This window comes from Podarcis tiliguerta (assembly GCF_965153285.1).
Source record: "Podarcis tiliguerta genome assembly, chromosome: 12".
Taxonomy (NCBI): Eukaryota; Metazoa; Chordata; class Lepidosauria; order Squamata; family Lacertidae; genus Podarcis; species Podarcis tiliguerta.
Genome location: NC_139545.1, coordinates 27,198,249 through 27,217,448, shown reverse-complemented (window position 1 = coordinate 27,217,448; position 19,200 = coordinate 27,198,249). Strand labels below are relative to the sequence as shown.

Below are 19,200 nucleotides of genomic sequence, written 5' to 3'. Positions count from 1 at the left end.
CTAATGTGGCTCAAAGGCAAAATAGCTAATAGAAGCAGAACTGGCCCTAGCACACTTCTTTCTTTATTTGGCTTTCCGTGTGAAGACGCACACGTACTTGTTAACAAGGTCAAAACTACCATTGAGGGGAGCCATCTTCTACGGCACATCATGCTCCTAGTTGCAGCTTTGTTCCTGTGAAACTGAACTGTTCTAATTTAAATCATATGGATGTGATTTCATAGTAAGAGCAAGGATGAAAGCAAGCAGAAGGTGGGGGGGAGCATGAAAATCAAAGGGGGAGTTAGGGAAAGTAAGATTCAGAACCAAATATGAAATAAAACCTAATAGGATATTGCTTGCATACTTTATATGACAATTGGGAAGGAATAATTTCTTCCGTTCTTTTTTCCTTTCTTATATTATATACGCACCTAGTAAAGAACGCACCCCCCCCAAAAAAATCTGTAATCAATATTACAACAGGCACCGCAGATTCCTTATAAATTAAATGACTGCACACAAGAGAAGAGTGAAGTAAAAGATACAAAGACTAAACTCACGCAAGTGCTGCAGAACATTCACTGACATTGTTAGGGCTGTTCTGAAATCTCCTCTCCAGATTATCCAAAGCGTTCTTTGGATGGTGGTCAGCGGATTGAGATTGAATCCCCAAAAGACAGGAGGACTGTTTCTGGAGGAAAGGGGGTGAACAGGTATGGGGAATTCCCTGGTCCTGAATGAGGTAAATGTGCCCCTAAAGGACCAGGTGCACAGCATGGGAGTCATTTTAGAGCAACAATTTAAGAGGGATATGGGCAAGCTGGAACATGCGCAGAGGAGGGCAACCAAGATTATCAAGGATCTAGAAACCAACCCTTTTGAGGAACGGTTGAGAGAGCTGGGTATGTTTAGCCTGGATAAGAGGAGACTGAGAGGAGCTGTGACAGCCATCTTCATATATCTAAAGGGCTGTCACATGGAAAGGCTTCAAGTTACAATAAAGCTTCCAACTAAACATCAGGAAGAACTTCTGACAGGAAGAGCTGTTTTGACAGTGGAACGGGCTGCCACGGAAGGTGGTAGACAGTCCTTCACTGGAGGTTTCTAAGCAGAGGTTGGGTGGCCATCTGTCATGGATGCTACTGCCCCTTTATATAGGGAGAGCTTTTCATGTGGATAAGGTTTATCATCATTGGAAGAACCATTTTGGATGTTTCTGCCTTGGATTCCAGAATGTTTTGAACCGTCTCTGATGCTGTGCAAAATCTTGACATTGTATTATTTGTGCAAAATCACCCTGTTTTATATTTCCACATAGAAAAGGTCTCTTGGACATCAGGTGTTCTAGCTTTGGAGGAACTTCTGGGACAAAGGGCTGGCCTACATATTACGTTGTTCCTGGCCCAGGCAATTCTTCAGGGTGGTTCTCTTTGCCCCACTGTGATGTCTCACAAGAATGAGAAAGGTTCCTTTACCAATAGTGAAATGTCCCGGAGCTTCCTATCAGTGACAAGGGAATTTTCTATATAAGCAGGAGCTGTCCAGAGTAAACACACACAATATAAGCAGAGCACATGAAGCTGAATCAAGCCTCCAAATTACTTTAGTCAACTATACGTTGTGTATTTTGTGTTCTCATTTTGTATTTTTATGTTGTGAATCACCCTGTGATCTTTGGATGAAGATCATAACTAACTTGTAATATTGAGGGTGCTCGGCCAGTCAGAAAGTAGGCAGCTTCTGAAACTAAGGCTGCAGTTCCGTCCAGAACTCCCTCTAAGATCTAAAAGAGTCTCTTATGTTTATTTGTTTGTTTGTGTGTTCATTTAGGATACTGCAAGGTCCTGGTTGTACATACAAATCTTTGCACACATACAATTTGAATTTTTCGTTTCAGGCATTACCTTGATGATTAATTAATTAATTTTGTCACAAAGCTCTTAATGAAAGCAAGTTTCAGTTATACTAAAAAGACACAAATAATGTCAAGAGTTATCCCAGAGTTCCTGAAAGATTGAAGTCTGGAATGACTGCTGTATCTCTTTATAATACCCTGACGAATTCAGCACATCAGCTCTACTGGCACTTGGAGTATTATGAAATTCACATTGTCTGTGGTCTGTTCTTAACTAGTGTCTAAAGTCCTGCTGGCCCTTTTAAATAGATGTTTTGAAAAGAATGTACCAATTTAATGTTTTTGTCTTGGGAAAAATGTGTCATCGTTTCAGTGAGAAGTTCACAGCTCTGCTGAGACTCGGGAAGGCCAACAGTACTGGATGCTGCTGCCATCTCTAATGTCAACATCTTCCTGACTTAGATCAGAGAGATTCCTTTATAAATGGAAAGAAATTTCCATGTCATTATTTTCAGCTTCTTCATTTTTCTACTTAGCCTTTTCCAGAAGAAAAAGGACAGCCACAAAACATTGATTCGTAGAAGGAATCAATCCAGGACGCAACTTTCAAATTCTTTCCAGTTGAAAGATTATTGAGCAATGGGAAAGACTAGTTATGAAAGCTCTGCAGTGAGAATGATTAAAAACCAGGCGGTCAAATGAACAACCAAAAATACTTTTAGAAACTCATTTCAACTCTGTCTTTGAGATTGGTGGGCTCTGATAAGGTGTGCGGGCAACTCAAATATCCCAAAGGCAAGATTTCAGCATCTAAGGTATAGAGAAGAAGAGATCTTAAGCTTAAACAATATTGTTTTTGTCCAGCCAAGTTACATTTCTTTTGGTTAATGCTGGAAGTAACTTTGCAGAATAGACTGTCTAATATAGCAAGCTGGTATACTAGTTTTGTGAGTGCTGGTGGAGTAAAATAATATTAAGTTAGAAGACATGAACTATAAGAGAGAATAATTTTTGAAGTGAACTTATTGCCATGGAAATGGATTCAGTACTATAACCATTAAGTTTCTTCTGTTCTGAAAAATGTGTATCTCAGTGCCAAACTAAAATGCATGGTCAGATCATCCCATTGTCTTTCCCCTTTTAAACAGCCATGCATTATTCAACTTGGCAAAACTTTAATTCCAGGTTTGGCTAATTTGCTTTGGTCCATCAGGCATAAACTGTGATTCAGTCGGTCCCCCCCCCATTATGTCCCCCCCCCCCATTTTCCAAACTGAAGTCATATATTGTGGATTATTCTTCCACTGAAATTAATATGTAGATGATTCATGTACATGCTGCTTTATGGAGTTACATAAACAAAAGACATGCCTCTTTCACAAGAAGCTGACACCAAATTATCAATAGTGAGAAATACAAGAGGGGAGGCAAGCACTGAAGACCCATTTCCAACGTTGTGCAGAAGGGACCTCTTTATGAGATGGTATCCTGCAGAGCACAGTAATCAGTTGGGTATATAAAGGGCAAGATGCTGCTTTAAGTATCCTGGCCCCAAGCTGTACAGGGCTCTGTAGACCAGTACCAGCACCTTGAACTTAGTTCAGTAGCTAATTGATAGCCAGCGCAAATGTTTCAACAGCACCATAATATGATGGTGATCTTCTGGTCCAATGATCAGTCAAGTCTTGGCATTCTGCACTAGCTGCAGTTACTGGGTCAACCTCAAGGGCAGCCCCACATAGAGTGCATTGCTGTAATCCAATCTGAAGGTTACCAGCACATGGATGACAGTGGTCAGGTTAACCCCCTCCAGAAATAGCCATAGTTGAAGCTGGTAAAAACACTCCTAGCCACTGAGGTTACCTGGGAGTCTAGTGACCAAGATGGATCCAGGAGCACCCCCAGACAATGAACTTGCTCCTTAAGTAGGAACATGACCCCATCCAAAGCAGTCAATTGACCAACAACACCTTAGCACACCACCTCTGTTTTGCTGGGGTCAAGGCCAGTTTTTTGCCCCTCATCTAGCCTTCCCATTTACAGGTCACTCCTTCCGGCATCTAGAGCAAACACCAAGCCTTGACCTGTGCGTCAGACTGATGACAACTTGAGACAGCCCCATGGAGGCAATGAAGTCCTCAACACAGATGTTGAAGTCATTCTCATTCTGGTTTCCCCCAACACCAGACCTGAGGCCGGCCAACTCAGTCAAAGAAGCTGCTGGGAAGCAGGTTGGGTGGTACACCAGCAACAAGCCTAGTTTACTTGGCCCGGCACCAAGTGCAGGCCTTGGCAGCCAGCTTCAAAACAGAGGGGCTTCCTGGTGAAGGAGATGAACTGCAGCAAATCCCCCTCCATCTCTGCAGCCTGTACCAAGTATCTGGGCAAGCACAGCTGGGTCAGATTATTTCCTCCCAGTTTGCCCACCCAGGTCTCAGTAATACACACCAGATCAACACCCTCATCCAAAATCAAATCACGGATGAGTGAAATCTTATTGCATACTGATTTGGCATTAAACAACAGCATTCATAGACTAGTGGATGAGCAACCAGGAACCTGGCCAAGGGAGGGGTGGGAGCCAGGGACTAGCTGTAAATAGCCTCTCCCTTACCTTCCGTGAAGATATATCTCCTCCTCATGACTGTGTCCCCCTCTATGCATGTTCACTGAAATTGGGGCAGCATCACCCCGATTTTCAGTTCACAGGCATCTCTGCTCCATGTGCTGTAAAACCCATACAAGATAAATGAGAGTGGTGAGGGAAGTTCCAAGGTTGTTGGGTTTTTGTTTATAACCCTCTCTCGCTGCCTGAATGACTTGCATCTGACATTCATAGTGTTAGAAGCAAGGATCGCGTGCTAGATGGTTTAACAATGACTGGAAACCATCCTGTGACTTCTTTACAGATAGCAAAATGCACCAGACTGAATGTATTAGGACTCAGGGGAAAGTTTCTTTTGTGAATCTCTCCAGACTCCCAAGAACATGTTGTTGAGCAAGAAGTTTGGAATACAGGAAGAGATACTTTGCTTGGAAGGGAGGAAACTGTTCCAGAAGGCCTATGCAACTCTGTGGCAGGGATGGCAATGGTGTTTAAATAACATCTGAAATATATCAGCTCTCATAAGGAGTATGGCGCTACTTTCCTGCGTCATTAGTGCCACCAGAAGATCTTGGATTCAGACAGTCCTGTCCTATGTGGCTTCTTAGGCTGCAGAGCTGGCATTCTGCAGTCAGTTCCATGCAGGTGCAATCTTAATTTGTCATATATCCTAATTTGCAGAAGACCAGGGGCATAGCTAGCTGCTCTGGGACCCAGAGCGGCAGGGGCAGGGCAAGCCCCCCATGGGGCGGGGTGAGCCACCCATGGGGGCGTGGTGCAACGATCCGCTCAGGGGGTGGCGCAGTGATCCGCCCAGGTGGGCAGCATGGCGAGCTGCCCACAGAGTCCACCTGGCAGACACAAGCCCCACGCTGCCATTTTGGGCAGCGCTGGGCCCCAAGCCACCTCGTCACTCCCAGGAGAGACGCCTGCCTCGGGTGCCCTGCAGGCCAGGCCCCACGTTAAGTGCCTCCCCTGCGGTGTGCCATTTTGTTACCTCCCTCAAGGATGACACCTGGGGCGGACCGCAACCCCCGCACTCCCCTTCATACGTCCCTGCATAGGACAGTCCTCTAACTGAAGTATGTTGCTGACAGTTCTCTGTTTGAAGGGCTGTCTGGTCCAAGTCCTGGGAATGGAGAGCCAGAGCCTTGAGGCAGCCCATCAACAGTTATAGCAGACTGAGTCTTACAGGCTGCTTGGCCACAGTGTTTCCACTATAGTGCGACCTTAGAGAGTATTTCTATTTGGAGAATAGTAATTATGTAAAAATTTGCATTTATACATGAATCAACATATGCACATTTTCTGCAAATATGTGTCCTTTTTTGTTGCTGTTGAGGCATCCCTCTTTTTGGGGGTGACTTGTAAGTGACCATCCTGCTGAATTACTAAATATATCGTTGAATTTTCAAGTCACTGAGGGCTAGACTCTTGAAATACCAATGTGAGGATTTCTGGTTTAGACAAGCCTTCACCTTAACATTGACAAACTGATTCCAAATTCTTGCCAGCCTAAGACGTTTTGCTGCCAAATGACACCTCTTTCCTTTTGCTATGTCCAACACTTTAAAAATAGGCTTGTCTCCGCATTCAGAAATCAGTTCCCCCTTAATTCCACTGCCCAAAGTGAACTGCTTCACCTAACCCTTGTAGGGCTGGCCTGAAACGAAGAGGCTGATATAAAACACTGGATAAGAAGGAGTTAATAAGTCGAGAATCGAAAAGCCTCGAAGTTTCTTCCTGAAACCAGCAGGGGGTGCTTTTCCTGATTTGTGGTAGCCAAATTCCTACCAGGCATGACCTCAGAAAATGCCTGACAGCGGGGCCTGAATTTGATTATGGGAATTTGTATGTGTCCCCACCCCACCCTTTCTACAAGAGTTACCTCCCCCCCCCCCCATCTTGACAAACATTTTAAAATGTTAAGAGGATGGGAATAAGTTTAAAAAGCAAACATTTCCCCCCAAAGAAATTTATCGTTCAAATTTACACCAAGTTCTCACTCACTGGAGCAATGCTGGTTTCCACTGAGACTTCAGAGTTCTCTTTGTAATCCATTAGTCACTTCCCTCAAAGAGTCAGCCTTTATAGGCAGGAAGGTAAAACAGGCCCAGATGTGGGTGTAACGTTAGAAGCTCTCGCATGTACCTGCAAATTATGGGGGTCTTTTTTATAATAATAATATTAAAAATCTGCAGAAAGTAGGGTGAGAGAGAGAGAGGGAAAAAATGAACATGGAAGTAAACTTCGAGGGAGGTGAGCTAGATGACAGCTAATTATGATATCATGCTAATCAGTGCATTTTAAATGAAAGCCTCTTGTTCATAACCGTTTGCCTATTCTTTGTCTTCAGGACTGTGATTATGCCCATCGCCTCTGAGTTCGAGCCCGACTTTGTCTTAGTATCGGCTGGCTTTGATGCCGTGGAAGGCCACGACCCTCCTCTAGGCGGGTACAAACTGACAGCTAAATGTACGTACGCATTTTTAAAAGTCTCTGTCTCTCCCCCAAGGAAGTTATTCTAGGTGGTGCCAAAGTTTTGCCTGATATGCTCACATAACCATTTTGCAGCAGTTAGCAAGGTGCGAAGTCAACACACGAGTCGATAGGCGGTAGTGTCTGATATTCATAATGGCTACTTGCATCCCATGACAAAGACATAAGCAACATTCTGGCTATTGTAGCACCACATAAGTTTTGTTGGGGGGTGTTCATTTGGCCTGGTTTGTTTTTGTTTTTGAGTCTGGCAGTCAGAGATCATAGCAGGAATAGTCTTTGCTCCTTGGGGAGACTCACTGCTAAGGGTTTGAAGCAAAGGTGAAGTTAATGGCCCAACTACATTAGCATGGACTCGGGTGGCGCTGTGGTCTAAACCACAGAGCCTAGGGCTTGCCAGTGAGAAGGTCAGTGGTTCGAATCCCCATGACGGGGTGAGCTCCATTGTTCGGTTCCTGCTCCTGCCAACCTAGCAGTTCAAAAGCACGTCAAAATGCAAGTAGATAAATAGGTACAGCTCCGGCGGGAAAGTAAACTGTGTTTCCGTACGCTGCTCTGGTTCGCCAGAAGTGGCTTAGTCATGCTGGCCACATGACCCGGAAGCTGTACGCCGGCTCCCTTGGCCAGTAAAGCGCCGCAACCCCAGAGTCGGCCACGACTGGACCTAATGGTCAGGGGTCCCTTTACCTTTACTACATTAGCACAATTGTTCTGGAGCGCTCACCCTGTTTCTACCTTAACTAAGTAAATAATTGACTCAGTTGGATATTGCTATACAAGAAAGAAAGAAAGAAAGAAAGGCCATGACAAACACACACACACACACACACTTTTTTCTCATTTCAGAATAGTGCATAAACTGGATCATATGTTGCTGCTTCAGATCCTATATTGACTTTTAGTGCAACACCCCATAAAGGGTCTCCCAAAGGCCCCAGATTAAGACCATATATACTGTCTTTGATCTTCATACGCAGCAGTTGTTGATATCAATGGAAATGTTTGGTGCAGCTCAAGATCCAGATATTCCCCTTTGCCATATTATACCCCGCTCAATAATTTCAGCATTTCCTTTCCACTGCTAAAATGTTATTAAATTTTTAATAAGACAACCTGTAACATCAGCATGGCTCACAATGCATTATGAATATTCACTGTATAAAAAGATAAAGGAGAAAAAGAGGAGGAGAGCCATATCAACAGTGAAATATTAAAAGATTGCCATGATAATAATGCCCAATGGCTTCCCATCCAGCAGGATATGCCAGGGGGTAGGTGCTCTCATGCATACATAGAGCTCCTCCAACCATTCACTTTAATGGACAGAAAAATGATACCTGTGCATTCCACTGGACATGCGGAGATTTGTCCTCTGAAAGGAAGAGTCTGCTTATGCAAGGACTCCACATATGGGCTTGGTCTATGGCAGGGGTCAGCAAACTTTTTCATAGGGGGCCAGACCTTGTGGGTGGCTGGACTATATATTTTTTTTTGGGGGGGATGAACAAATTCCTATGCCCCACAAATAACTCAGAGGTGCATTTTAAATAAAAGCACACATTCTACTCATGTAAAAACACACTGATTCCCGGACCATCCACAGGCTGGATTTAAAAGGCGATTGGGCCGAATCCAGCCCCCAGGCCTTGGTTTTCCTACCCATGGTCTATGGGCAACAGAGAGCATATGTTGGTATGTTCTGTATTTCTGCATTACGGTTTCATCTCTACGCATTAAGTTAAACCAAATTCTCGTGCTATACAATTGTTTGTTTGTTTTCAGGCAGACTTTAACCCTGAGTAGATTTAGTTACCTGTGGTGCTATTTTGACTTCTGTTGATGAGTTTTTATTTTCATGTTACGTCATTGTGTTACTGTTCTTGCTTTGATTTGTGGTTCTCTGGTTTGAGGATCTTCTGACTGGGGACTGTACATTTTTGTAAATAAACAATAATAATGGGAGGAGCAATCCCATGGAGGTCAAGATGGGGAGAGTTCATGACAGAGGAGCTGCCACTTCCTCTCTGAGGAAGGAAAGCTCCACAGTATCCTATGTCTCCCAGGAGGCCCTCTCAGGGACCATAGGATTGCACCCAAAATGTCCATCCATTCTTTCATCCATCCAACCAACCAACCAACCAACCAACTACCATCTCTATAAATTGCATTTATATCCCAGCCATACTCCAAGAAACTCAGGGCAGAATATATGACAGTTCCTCATTTTTGCCCTCATTAAAACTCTGTGAGCTGGTGAGTGACTGAGATCCAATACTCCAACCTCCTAACTGGTGTTCAAGACCAGACGTGCATTTGCATCCATGAAAAAATGATATTTTCTTCCTTAGTTCATATTTATTAATATTCTGTTGGGAGCCTCCCAGAGTGAATGGGGAAACCCAGCCAGATGGGTGGGGTATAAATAATATATCATCATCATCATATTTCTATACTTTAAAGTTTTTTCTCTCCGTGCATCTTGTAATTTTAATAATAATAGAAAAATAACATATGCCTTCTTGTCTGTCTTGAATAAAGAACTGTATGTAAAATATTTTCACTGTGATCCAGCAGTGAAAGCAGTTTTAAACCCTGTTCATTTAAAGGAGTATCTTAAGCATGTGCTTAAGTGTCTCCCACAGAAACCGGTGGGATGTGAAAACAAAAACAGAAAACACTTAACCTTAGCTGTTTTGTGCCCTTTGTATTTGCTTTATCATAAAATGCTTGGGGAGAAAAATGTTGTGCCTAAAGTTCTTGATATTACCTTATCACCCGGTGCAGTAATTGAACCATTAAATGGAAACTATCTCAAAGATAGTAAACAGTAAAGTGTCAAACAAAGCACTGGGTGACTTTTTTTTGTCTGTGGTGGCAACGGGGAGAGAGGGGTAAGGGGAGCTTCTGCCTTTCCCAGAAAGGCCTGACTTTGTGACTTTCTAGAACTTGACTCTTGCTTCTTCTCTGTTATCTCAAAGAAAACATTTGGCACCATGGGGCAAAGTGGATTGACAATTAGCAGTAGTTTAGCAAAAGATGCCCTCAAATCATATATTTAGAAGGCACATCAGTCAATGTGAGATTGGCTATCTACTTGCTTCTGAGCCCAATTATTGGAGTCACTAATGTTTACAGTATGGCATGATAAAATGAATTTTCAAGTATATGCAGTACTGGCAAACTTTGCCAAACTCCTGTTCCTCTCTCTGTGTTGAGATTTGTCTGTGTTTTGAAGAGGTGAAATTACATTTTAGAGAAAATTGCTGAGATTTTTTAAATTTTCCCGCCCCAGAAGTCACTTTAATGATTTTTTTCTCTGAATATTCTCCACCATTTTTTTCCAGCAAGGCCTACCATTAATCAAGTGTAGTATCAGTTCTTACAATTTCATATCAGATATGTCCTTTATTTGAGGATTGTATATTAAATATGTTTTTGTTGATTCCTGCATTGCACCAGATTTTTGGACCAGATTTGTTGGACCAGATTTTTATTTTTAATTAATTAATTTATTAAATTATTAAATTTATAGACTACCCTATACCTGCAGATCCTAGGGCATTTCACAAGACCTTTGGGTCCCTTCCAACTCTATGATGCTATGTTTCCAACGCCCCAGAGTAATGTTAGGTTTGGGGCATTGTGGAAAATGCAGAAGGTTGCCCAGGCTGCCAACACAGTTGCAGACACCTCAGGGGAAGAAAAAATAAGTTGGTCTGCTGCCAGTACTAATTGAGAGTCCAACCCCAAAGAAACTGTCCCTGTCTCCCACCTCCCATTCCTCTACCCTGAAATAGGGTGGGAAATTTCACAAAACCATTTGTGCCCAGCTGTAACTACCATATGAGTACAGTGATTCCTCAGGTTACAGACGCTTCAGGTTACAGACTCTGCTAACCCAGAAATAGTACCTCAGGTTAAGAACTTTACCTCAGGATGAGAACAGAAATGGCACGGCGGCAGCAGGAGACCCCATTAGCTAAAGTGGTACTTCAGCTTAAGAATGGTTTCTGGTTAAGAATGGATCTCCAGAACTAATTAAGTTCTTAACCTGAGGTACCACTGTAATTATTATTGCATCATATCCCAATTTTCCTCTGAGGAACTCAGGTGTGTGTGTACACTGCTCCTTATTATCCTCCTAACAAGCCTGCAAAGTAGACTTGCCTAATAGTTAGTGAGTTGTCCAAGGTCATCCAGGGAACTTCATGGCTGAGTGGGACTTTGTTTGCCATGTCTTAGGCCAACACTATAACCACTATATCACACTGCATTCTCAGGACATTATTCCTAAGAACTTTTGAGATTTTCTCATATTAGGTCTTTATTTATCAGAATTTCACCCCCTTCCTATTCAAGGCCGACTTAAAGTGAATGTTTGATGCCCTAATATTTAGAAGTTTTGTTTTGTTGTTGTTGTTTGGCACAAGGCAAATATCTTCTTATTTGCACAGGCTTTTTGGATTACTTTTGGAACTTTGACCTGATCTGCACTTCCGCTTTAGAGTTTTTATGTTTTGAAATTGTATTTAAGATGAGTTGCGTGAAGTGGTTTAACCACGCTTTGGTAAAACGCCCTGGAATCTTTAGATGCAGGGCAGTGGAGAAGCATTTTTTATAAGTACAGCAAGTCTGTGACATAATTTCAATGGATCTTTATACGAGAGATCAGCAAGTAAATAGCGATGGTGTTTATTTATTTATGGAGAGTAGCCCTGAAACCAACAGGGAACCGGGAGACATTAGCTGGAGCTCATAGGTCCCTGCTGGACTGTTAAGGGCTCCACGGATTGTTACCTCAAGTATTTTACAAAGCAAACACCTCTTATCTGAGGCAATATTCTCTCCCTGGCCCCTTGGCCATGGACTTCAAAAGCTGAGCACAGGGAAAGCCAGAGAGGCAATAACCTTTAATCTGACAGAGAGGCCATCCTGGTAGGGACAGACAAGTTAAGGAGTCTCTAAAAAGTCTGCTGTGGTGTTTTAACCCCATCAAGCAATTAAAGGCCATTTGTTTCATGGTCTGCGCGCGCGCACACACACACACACACATATTTTTAAACTAGCTTCAGTATTTGGGTTCCTTCCTTCATTAGTCCACCAATGCATTTCCCTTTATCTCAAGCAAATGCCCAAGTTGTTGTTGTTTCTAAGCAAACAGCACGTTCTGTGTATTGAATTATTTTTCAAGCTATTATGAGTAGAGTACGGGTGGAGCTCTGCAGCCACCCGGCGTGATTTAGAGCAGACCCCTTCCTTCTCCCCTGTTGCAGCCTTTGATTCAACCCCCATGCTCTCACTCACAGTGTGGATCTTCGCTCCCTACTTGTTCCCAATGTAAATGTAAAGGCCCCTAGTTGGTTAAGTCCAGTCAAACGTGACTATGGGGTTGCGGCGCTCATCTCGCTTTCAGGCCGAGGGAGCCAGCGTTTGTCCACAGACAGCTTTCCGGGTCATGTGGCCAGAATGACTATACCGCTTCTGGCGCAACAGAACACGGTGACAGAATCCAGAGCGCACGGAAACGCCATTTACCTTCCCACCACAGCGGTACCTATTTATCTACTTGCACTAGCATGCTTTTGAACTGCTAGGTTGGCAGGAGCTGGGACAGAGCAGTGGGAGCTCACCCCGTCGCGGGGATTTGAACTGCCGACCTTCTGATCGGCAGTCCCAAGAGGCTCGGTGGTTTAGACCACAGGGCCACCAGCGTCCTGCTCCCAATGTAGATCTGTATTCACCCCCTTGTTCCTGATGTAGGTCTTCACTCACCCTTTCTTCCCTGACGGGGTGGGGCTGCCATTTTGTGGTTCGTCCCAGGTCCCAAAATGTCTTGGGCCATCCCTGTATAGAGGGCCACAGGTTCACCCACCGATGAAGCAAAGAATGGTGTCACAGCAGGACATAGCTGTGGCGACAGCCTCACAAGCGCAATTCATAGACCAGCTCTCATCCCCATCAATGAGAACAAGGAGCTTGGAGTCCTAGGCTGTGTGTGCACTGTAACTTTACAGCATATTTGAAGCACCGTCTTTTCCTCAAAGAATTATGGGCCCTGTAGTTCACCCCTCACAGAGTTAGAGTTTCCAGCAATTCATAGCAAACAGCAGTGCCCAGAATCCTTTGAGGGAAATGATGTGCTTTGAATATGCTTTAAAAGTGCTGTGTGTATACAGTCCTAGTGCAAAATTAAATTACATTGCACAAACTGAGGGGTGTACTGTGAGTCCTTCACATTCCAATTCCAAACACTTATAATAATGCCAGTGGCCTGAAGGTAACACCAGTGATCAAAGAAACAAAACAGAAAAGTGTGGTTGTAGAAAGCCAACTAGGGCAGATTTTGTTGTTATTTCTGGGTTGAGAGGGACCGGAAAAGAAATGTTCCCCTTGCGGCAAATTATTCTGGCTTTTTGTGCCTTTCTGACAATATTTTGGACTATAAATCAGGAAATGAAGTGCTATAAATAGGGACTTTCAAGTATGGCCTTGGAACGCACTAATGTGTAACCTAAGCACAAAAAGCTAGCATGTCAACCTTTCTCCTTTATTCAAGGTCTAAGTGGGATATACAGTGAATACCGGGGAAAAAGTGGGTTCGTATATTCAGTCCCTGATTTGACCTTCTGTAAAAAGCCTTTGTTTAATGTATTAGCATAGGCTTGTTGGTTTACTTTGTCTTTAGGAAATTGCAGGTCATCTGTGCTTGCGATTTGTCTTGTACCAAACTCATGTCAATAACTCTGTGATCGAAACTGGCTTCAGTATGAGGCTGTCCCAGTTTAGGCAGGAACCAACCTCCCCATTGATCATATTGCACCAGAAGGCTATTTTCGACTTTTCTCAGTGCCTAGCATGCAGGCCTTCCAAGTGTCTCTATTCTCCAGGGACAGTTCCAGTTTTAAAGAAGCCGTCCCAGTTTCTGACTTGATCCCAGAATGTCCCACTTTTCCTTGGGACGTCCCTATTTTCTTCGGGGAAATGTTGGAGGGTAGGGAATAAGATGTCCCTATTTTCATTGGATAAATGTTGGAGGCTACGTGCGTGCTGTTTGCAAATGGAACACATTTCAGGAAAATAAATCTCAAGTAAAGTATCCTCAGTTGAATTTGCTGATTGTAAAGAAATCCCCTCAGTGGCTGACTTTGGGCTCTCAGATTTCAAAGTCACTGGCGGAGGAAGGAGGGTGCGGTGGGTGTGGCTCACCCCAGGTGACATTGCCGCCCCGCCCCCCAGATGCTCACGCCTCCCCCGGGTGCACAGCATGTGCACTGCTCTGGGTACCACAGCAGTTAGCTCCGCCTCTGCCCTGTGCAACACTAAAAATTGGTGCCCCTGTGCCTCTCACACTCTGTTCTACATCGTTGTTGTGGCGCCCCCTATGGCAGTACCCTAAAACTGCCTCTGGTCCCCTTTTCTTTAGCTCATTTTAAAATGGCTTTTTTAAAAAACTCAGAATTCTGAGTACAGTGTTCACTGAAGATAAATGTTCCATAACTGGTTTCCTTTTGCCAACTGTGAGGGTCTGGTGCAAGGTGGTATCCAGATCACTGTGACTGGGCAGAAATTAACACTTACACTCTCTAGTGCTGGGAAATAGGGCCCTCCACACTGCTAGCATGCATATATATATATTCAAACCCTCAAGAGAGGAACAATCAAAACTCCCATAAGATTCAGCAGGGCTCTCAAGAATGAATTGCAAAACAAATGAAGATTTTAATAATGAAAATGTAGGATTGGAAAGGCAAATAAGGAGAGACCTTTTTTCTTCCTTACACACCCCCTACAGAGAAATGGATTGGGCTGACAAAGGGAGGTGGGCAGCAGGAGTTGGCAAAGAAAGGCCAGGAGAAAACTAAATACCAATTGGAGGGTGGTGGGGAGGAACTGACCTTACATAACAGCCTCATTGCACCCCCAGAAATAATGGTTTGATGGAAATGGTTGCTTTTTCTTTTCTGAAGCTCTGGGGACTCAAATGCCTTTCCAAAACCAAAATAGCCTTATGTAAATTAAGAGCACAAAAGCCCAGTTTTATGATTTGGGTTGCAGTTTAATTCCTTTCTATCTTTCTTGCCATTGTTTAAAAAAGCAGCCCCAAACATCAAAGGAAAATGGCATGTGTTCTAAATCAGAACTCCAGCACTGAAGTATGACAGCACAAAAATTAGAGCTAAATAAATGTGCTGTTTTAGCTCTCATATTTTCCCCAGAATTGCGTCTTACGAAATCAGCTCCTTTAAAGATGTGGAGGTTTGGTTGCTTGCTTGCTGGATTTGTTCTTTTTCTTTCTTCTTTCTAAATTCCTTTATTTTGTTTGATCTAACTCTGATGTTGGTGCCGTGGCAAAAGATCACTCCATTCTCCTCCCCCAAGAAGTACAATAATAAAATAGGTAGTTGTCACAATACGTTTGAACACTGGATCCTGGCTTCTTAGTTTCTCAAGCATGCATGGAATAAAATTAAACATTTAAAAGTGTGCTGTGGTGTGGCTTGACAGACAAGTATGATTTTTAGCAAACAGCAAACCTGCCTCAATAGGCAAGGGGGATATTAAACGCAACCATGGAAGTGTACCACATGCCAAAGGGTTCTGGGTTACAATCATTTGCATTTTCTGTAAATTGCTTTTCTCCTTGTCCTACAAATGCTTATTCAAGGGTTCCTCTTTTTGCTTGTTTTTGTGTGTGTGTATATATACACACACAGAGAGCAAGAGAGCGAGAGGGAGGGAGGGAGACTGCCAACTCATAAAATATCGGGATGGGATATAATAAAAAATAAAGTCCTATTCAAAGCAGTACAAAATAATCATTAAAATGACTGGCTAATCAAAAAGGTTTTTTAACAGCTGCATAGGTCTGTCAGTATTAAAAGGTCTTCAAAAATAATTGATAGGGGGGATGCCTGCTAAATCTCCTAGAAAGGTATTCCACAGCAGGGGACCATCAACATTAAATACCTGATGTCTACTTCAGACCAGTCAAGCCTCTGTAACACAGGGGACAACTAACAGCAGTCCTCCAGATTATCTCAGTGACTTGAGTTGGGAAATAAGGGCTCCGGCAGTCCTTAAGGTATCCCAGACCCAAGTTGTCCAGGGCTTTGTATATCAGCACAAGAGAATTATCTATATATTCTTGTGATGGCAGCAAACATGAGGTTTGCTCTTCTTTAGCAGGATAGACCAGTAAAATTCACAAATACACAGTTTCATACATTGGGGCAGGAGTCCCAGTTTGTTCCCGTGACCATGGGTGCCCGGGGCCCTGGCTCTGAAATTTGTGGGTGCCTGGCCCCTTCAAGGGGAAATTTGTGGGTGCTTGGGCACTCAGGGCCCCAAGGAGTTGGCACCTATGCATTGGGGGGCTAAACAGCCCTGCCTCTGGAATTTTTTTTATGTCTGATGTTTTTACATAAATCAAGCATCTAGCATTTCATCCAGCAAGACCCAACAACTTCTACTTGATTTGATTTGAGTTGCCATATTTCAAAAGTAAAAACCAGGACACCCCGAAAGTTGTTGAGCTTCTTTTAGGAAGACCCAAAATTTTTGAGCCTTTCTTAAATAAAAACATGCATTGGCTCGTTAATAATCTGAAATGCTTTATTTCTATGGGCTTATCCTGATTTTAAGCAAGTAGATTACGTATCTCAAACACAATGCATAATATTTGACTTCAGTTGCTTCTGGGGCTAGCATTTCCTGGGTTGCAGCCCAGGTTGCATTAGGCAAAATGTTGGGCGACAGGAAGCAGTGTAATTCTACTTGATGGAGTGCAGTGCAATTGTCCCGATGAGGAATGGCTTGTTCTTTTCCATTCTGGCTGGAATCTTGCTTTCCGAAGTTTGTCTTCCAATATTCCCGATATCCTTCAACAACGTAGAAGAGCATCCAAACTCCACAAATTGCAATCCAGTAGAGTTTTTTGTAGGCTGTTACCTCTGCACTTTCAGCCCAGGGATTCATTTCTGGGCAGCAAAGCCACAGGGCTGTATTATGGTCACGTTTGCAGAAAGTCCTGAAGGCATTTGACATATAGGATTTATGTGATACCCAAATGGTGAATTAGCATTCCCCTACTACAGATTATATAAGAGCAGGAGGCAAATCTATCTCTATCTATCTATCTATCTATCTATCTATCTATCTATCTATAGCTATCTATATCTATCTATCATCTATCTATCTATCTAATCTATCTATCTACCATCTCTCTCTCTCTCTCTCTCTCTCTCTCTCTCTCTCTCTCTCTCACACACACACACACACAACCTCTTTCCATTTACAGTGGTACCTCGTGTTAAGAACTTAATTCGCTCTGGAGGTCCATTGTATTTCTGTTGTAGAAGCCCACCAATGCAGACCTGACTGTTTCCAGGCACTGCAATTGTCTGCAGGGGCAGTGTTGTGCAACCATTAATGCTTATGGTACCAGCCCTGCTGCATGAGCCTGGTATAAATGCAGAACTTGTCCTCAAATGGCTTATCAAATTGTTTTAAAATACACTGCTTAGAGCAGATTTGTACATTAAATAATAGGAAGGGGAATGAATGTACAATTCTCTGCCATAGTGAGATATATGGGCAGTAGGCGTTGGAATTGCCAGCCTCCCTCCAACCTACTGGTGTTTTGCACTACAACTGACATCAGCCCCAGCCAGCACAGCCAATAATCAGGGGAGATGGGAGTTGTAGTTAACATCCAGAGGGCACCAGGTCAAGGATGGCTGGTATAACCCAGGTATCTCCATGAAAGAGATGCATGAGCTGCCTCTTGGACATTCCTTCTGAAGCACAAAAACAGCTGCAGAAGCCCCTGTGAACTGCATTTCCCACTTCTTTATAATGTCCAGAATTGCTCCACATTTTAAAAGATTAAAAAATGCAATTTGCTGATTTGTGAACTGCAAGCTGGAAAAGAAGCCTGAGAACATGTTATATGCACTCGTTGTGCCCTTTTCTGGATAATATCCAATGTGTGTAGGACCAGGATATTGGATATATCAAGCCTTTTCTCTCACACACTCACAATATCTCTTTGGCTCCAGTGTGCATAATCTGTTTCATTCGCTGTCTTAGTCATTCACTGACACACCACAGATCGTTTATTCTCTTGCTGACACACCCTGAGCAAATCTTCTTTCAATTGCCAATATCCGCCCACATATATACTCACTTAGGAACTATATCAGGATAAGAGGGAGGATTCATTTGTGAAGTTTGGATCTAAGCACATTCTGGAGTTTGGATTTGGAATGTAGGGTCATTTTGTGTCTTATTGCAATAACTATATTTAGATATCCAGCATTAAGAATGAGAGATTCTTTTCATCTGCGTGGAGTGATAAAGCTACCATTAACATTTTTGTATGCAGTTATGCTCCCTATTAAGCTGGCAGTTTAACTCTGCTCACACCCCAGTGAAAAGCTGAAAGCTTGCTGTGAAATATTCTTTGCAAAATAAGGTTACTGGGCGGAATAATCCAACTTCTCTTTACACCTGGCTGGGGTTGTTGCAGTTGGAATGCCCAGGTCTCCCAGTTAAGCCAGCACTTTGCTGGCTGATGCTGCCGGAGCAATGGAAGCATCATTTTGTTGGCACTGACCTCCCACTTCCATGTGCCAATCATGTGGGTGGGCTGACTGCTGACAAGACCTTTGCCAGCAGTTACCAGTGGGAAAACCCCAAATGGGGCATTGCAAGGGAGAGCAGGAGTAGGTCTGTGTCAGGCTTGGGATCCTGGTTGGTGCACTGAGCTTACTGCCCTCCCTCCAATCTTCTCTCTGGCCACCATGAATGGGAGAGCTATGGGTGTGGTGGTGGTCTTTCCACTTGCCACCTTACTCAAGGTGGCTTCACAGTTTACATTTGTAAGTTGCAGGAGTGGTTTCTATCTAAAAATGTAACATGGGGGAATCTATGTGTTTTTCTCCTTCTTGAAATGCTGGCCTACAAAGCTGCCCCCACATTATTGCCCTGAATACCGTTTGTTAGAAAATAAGAAGAGCCCTGCTGGCTTAGACCAAAGACCTCTCTAGTCCAGCATCCTGCTCCCCACTGTGATTAACTAGAGACGTCTATGGTAATTTATAGATTCCACAGCCTTATTTCCTTCCTCTCGCCCCCACATACATGCACATTGCTCCAAACCAGGGGTGTACCTTGGGATTGGGCAGGCTGGTCTCCAACAAAGGTGCAGGCCTGCCCTCCCCCCCCCCCCCGGCAAAAATCACACCTCTTCACTCTGGCT

At 43.5% G+C, this 19,200-nt stretch overlaps 1 protein-coding gene across 5 annotated transcripts in view; it reads left to right on the top strand.

The window, feature by feature from the left end:
- Positions 1–19,200, top strand: part of HDAC9 (histone deacetylase 9) — a 423,892-nt gene that overhangs the window by 362,622 nt on the left and 42,070 nt on the right. For all 5 annotated transcript variants that reach the window (XM_083405349.1, XM_083405344.1, XM_083405343.1 and 2 more), the window contains one exon: positions 6,799–6,917. In XM_083405349.1, the coding sequence (XP_083261475.1) occupies positions 6,799–6,917 (119 nt within the window). The remainder of the gene's footprint in view (positions 1–6,798; positions 6,918–19,200) is intronic.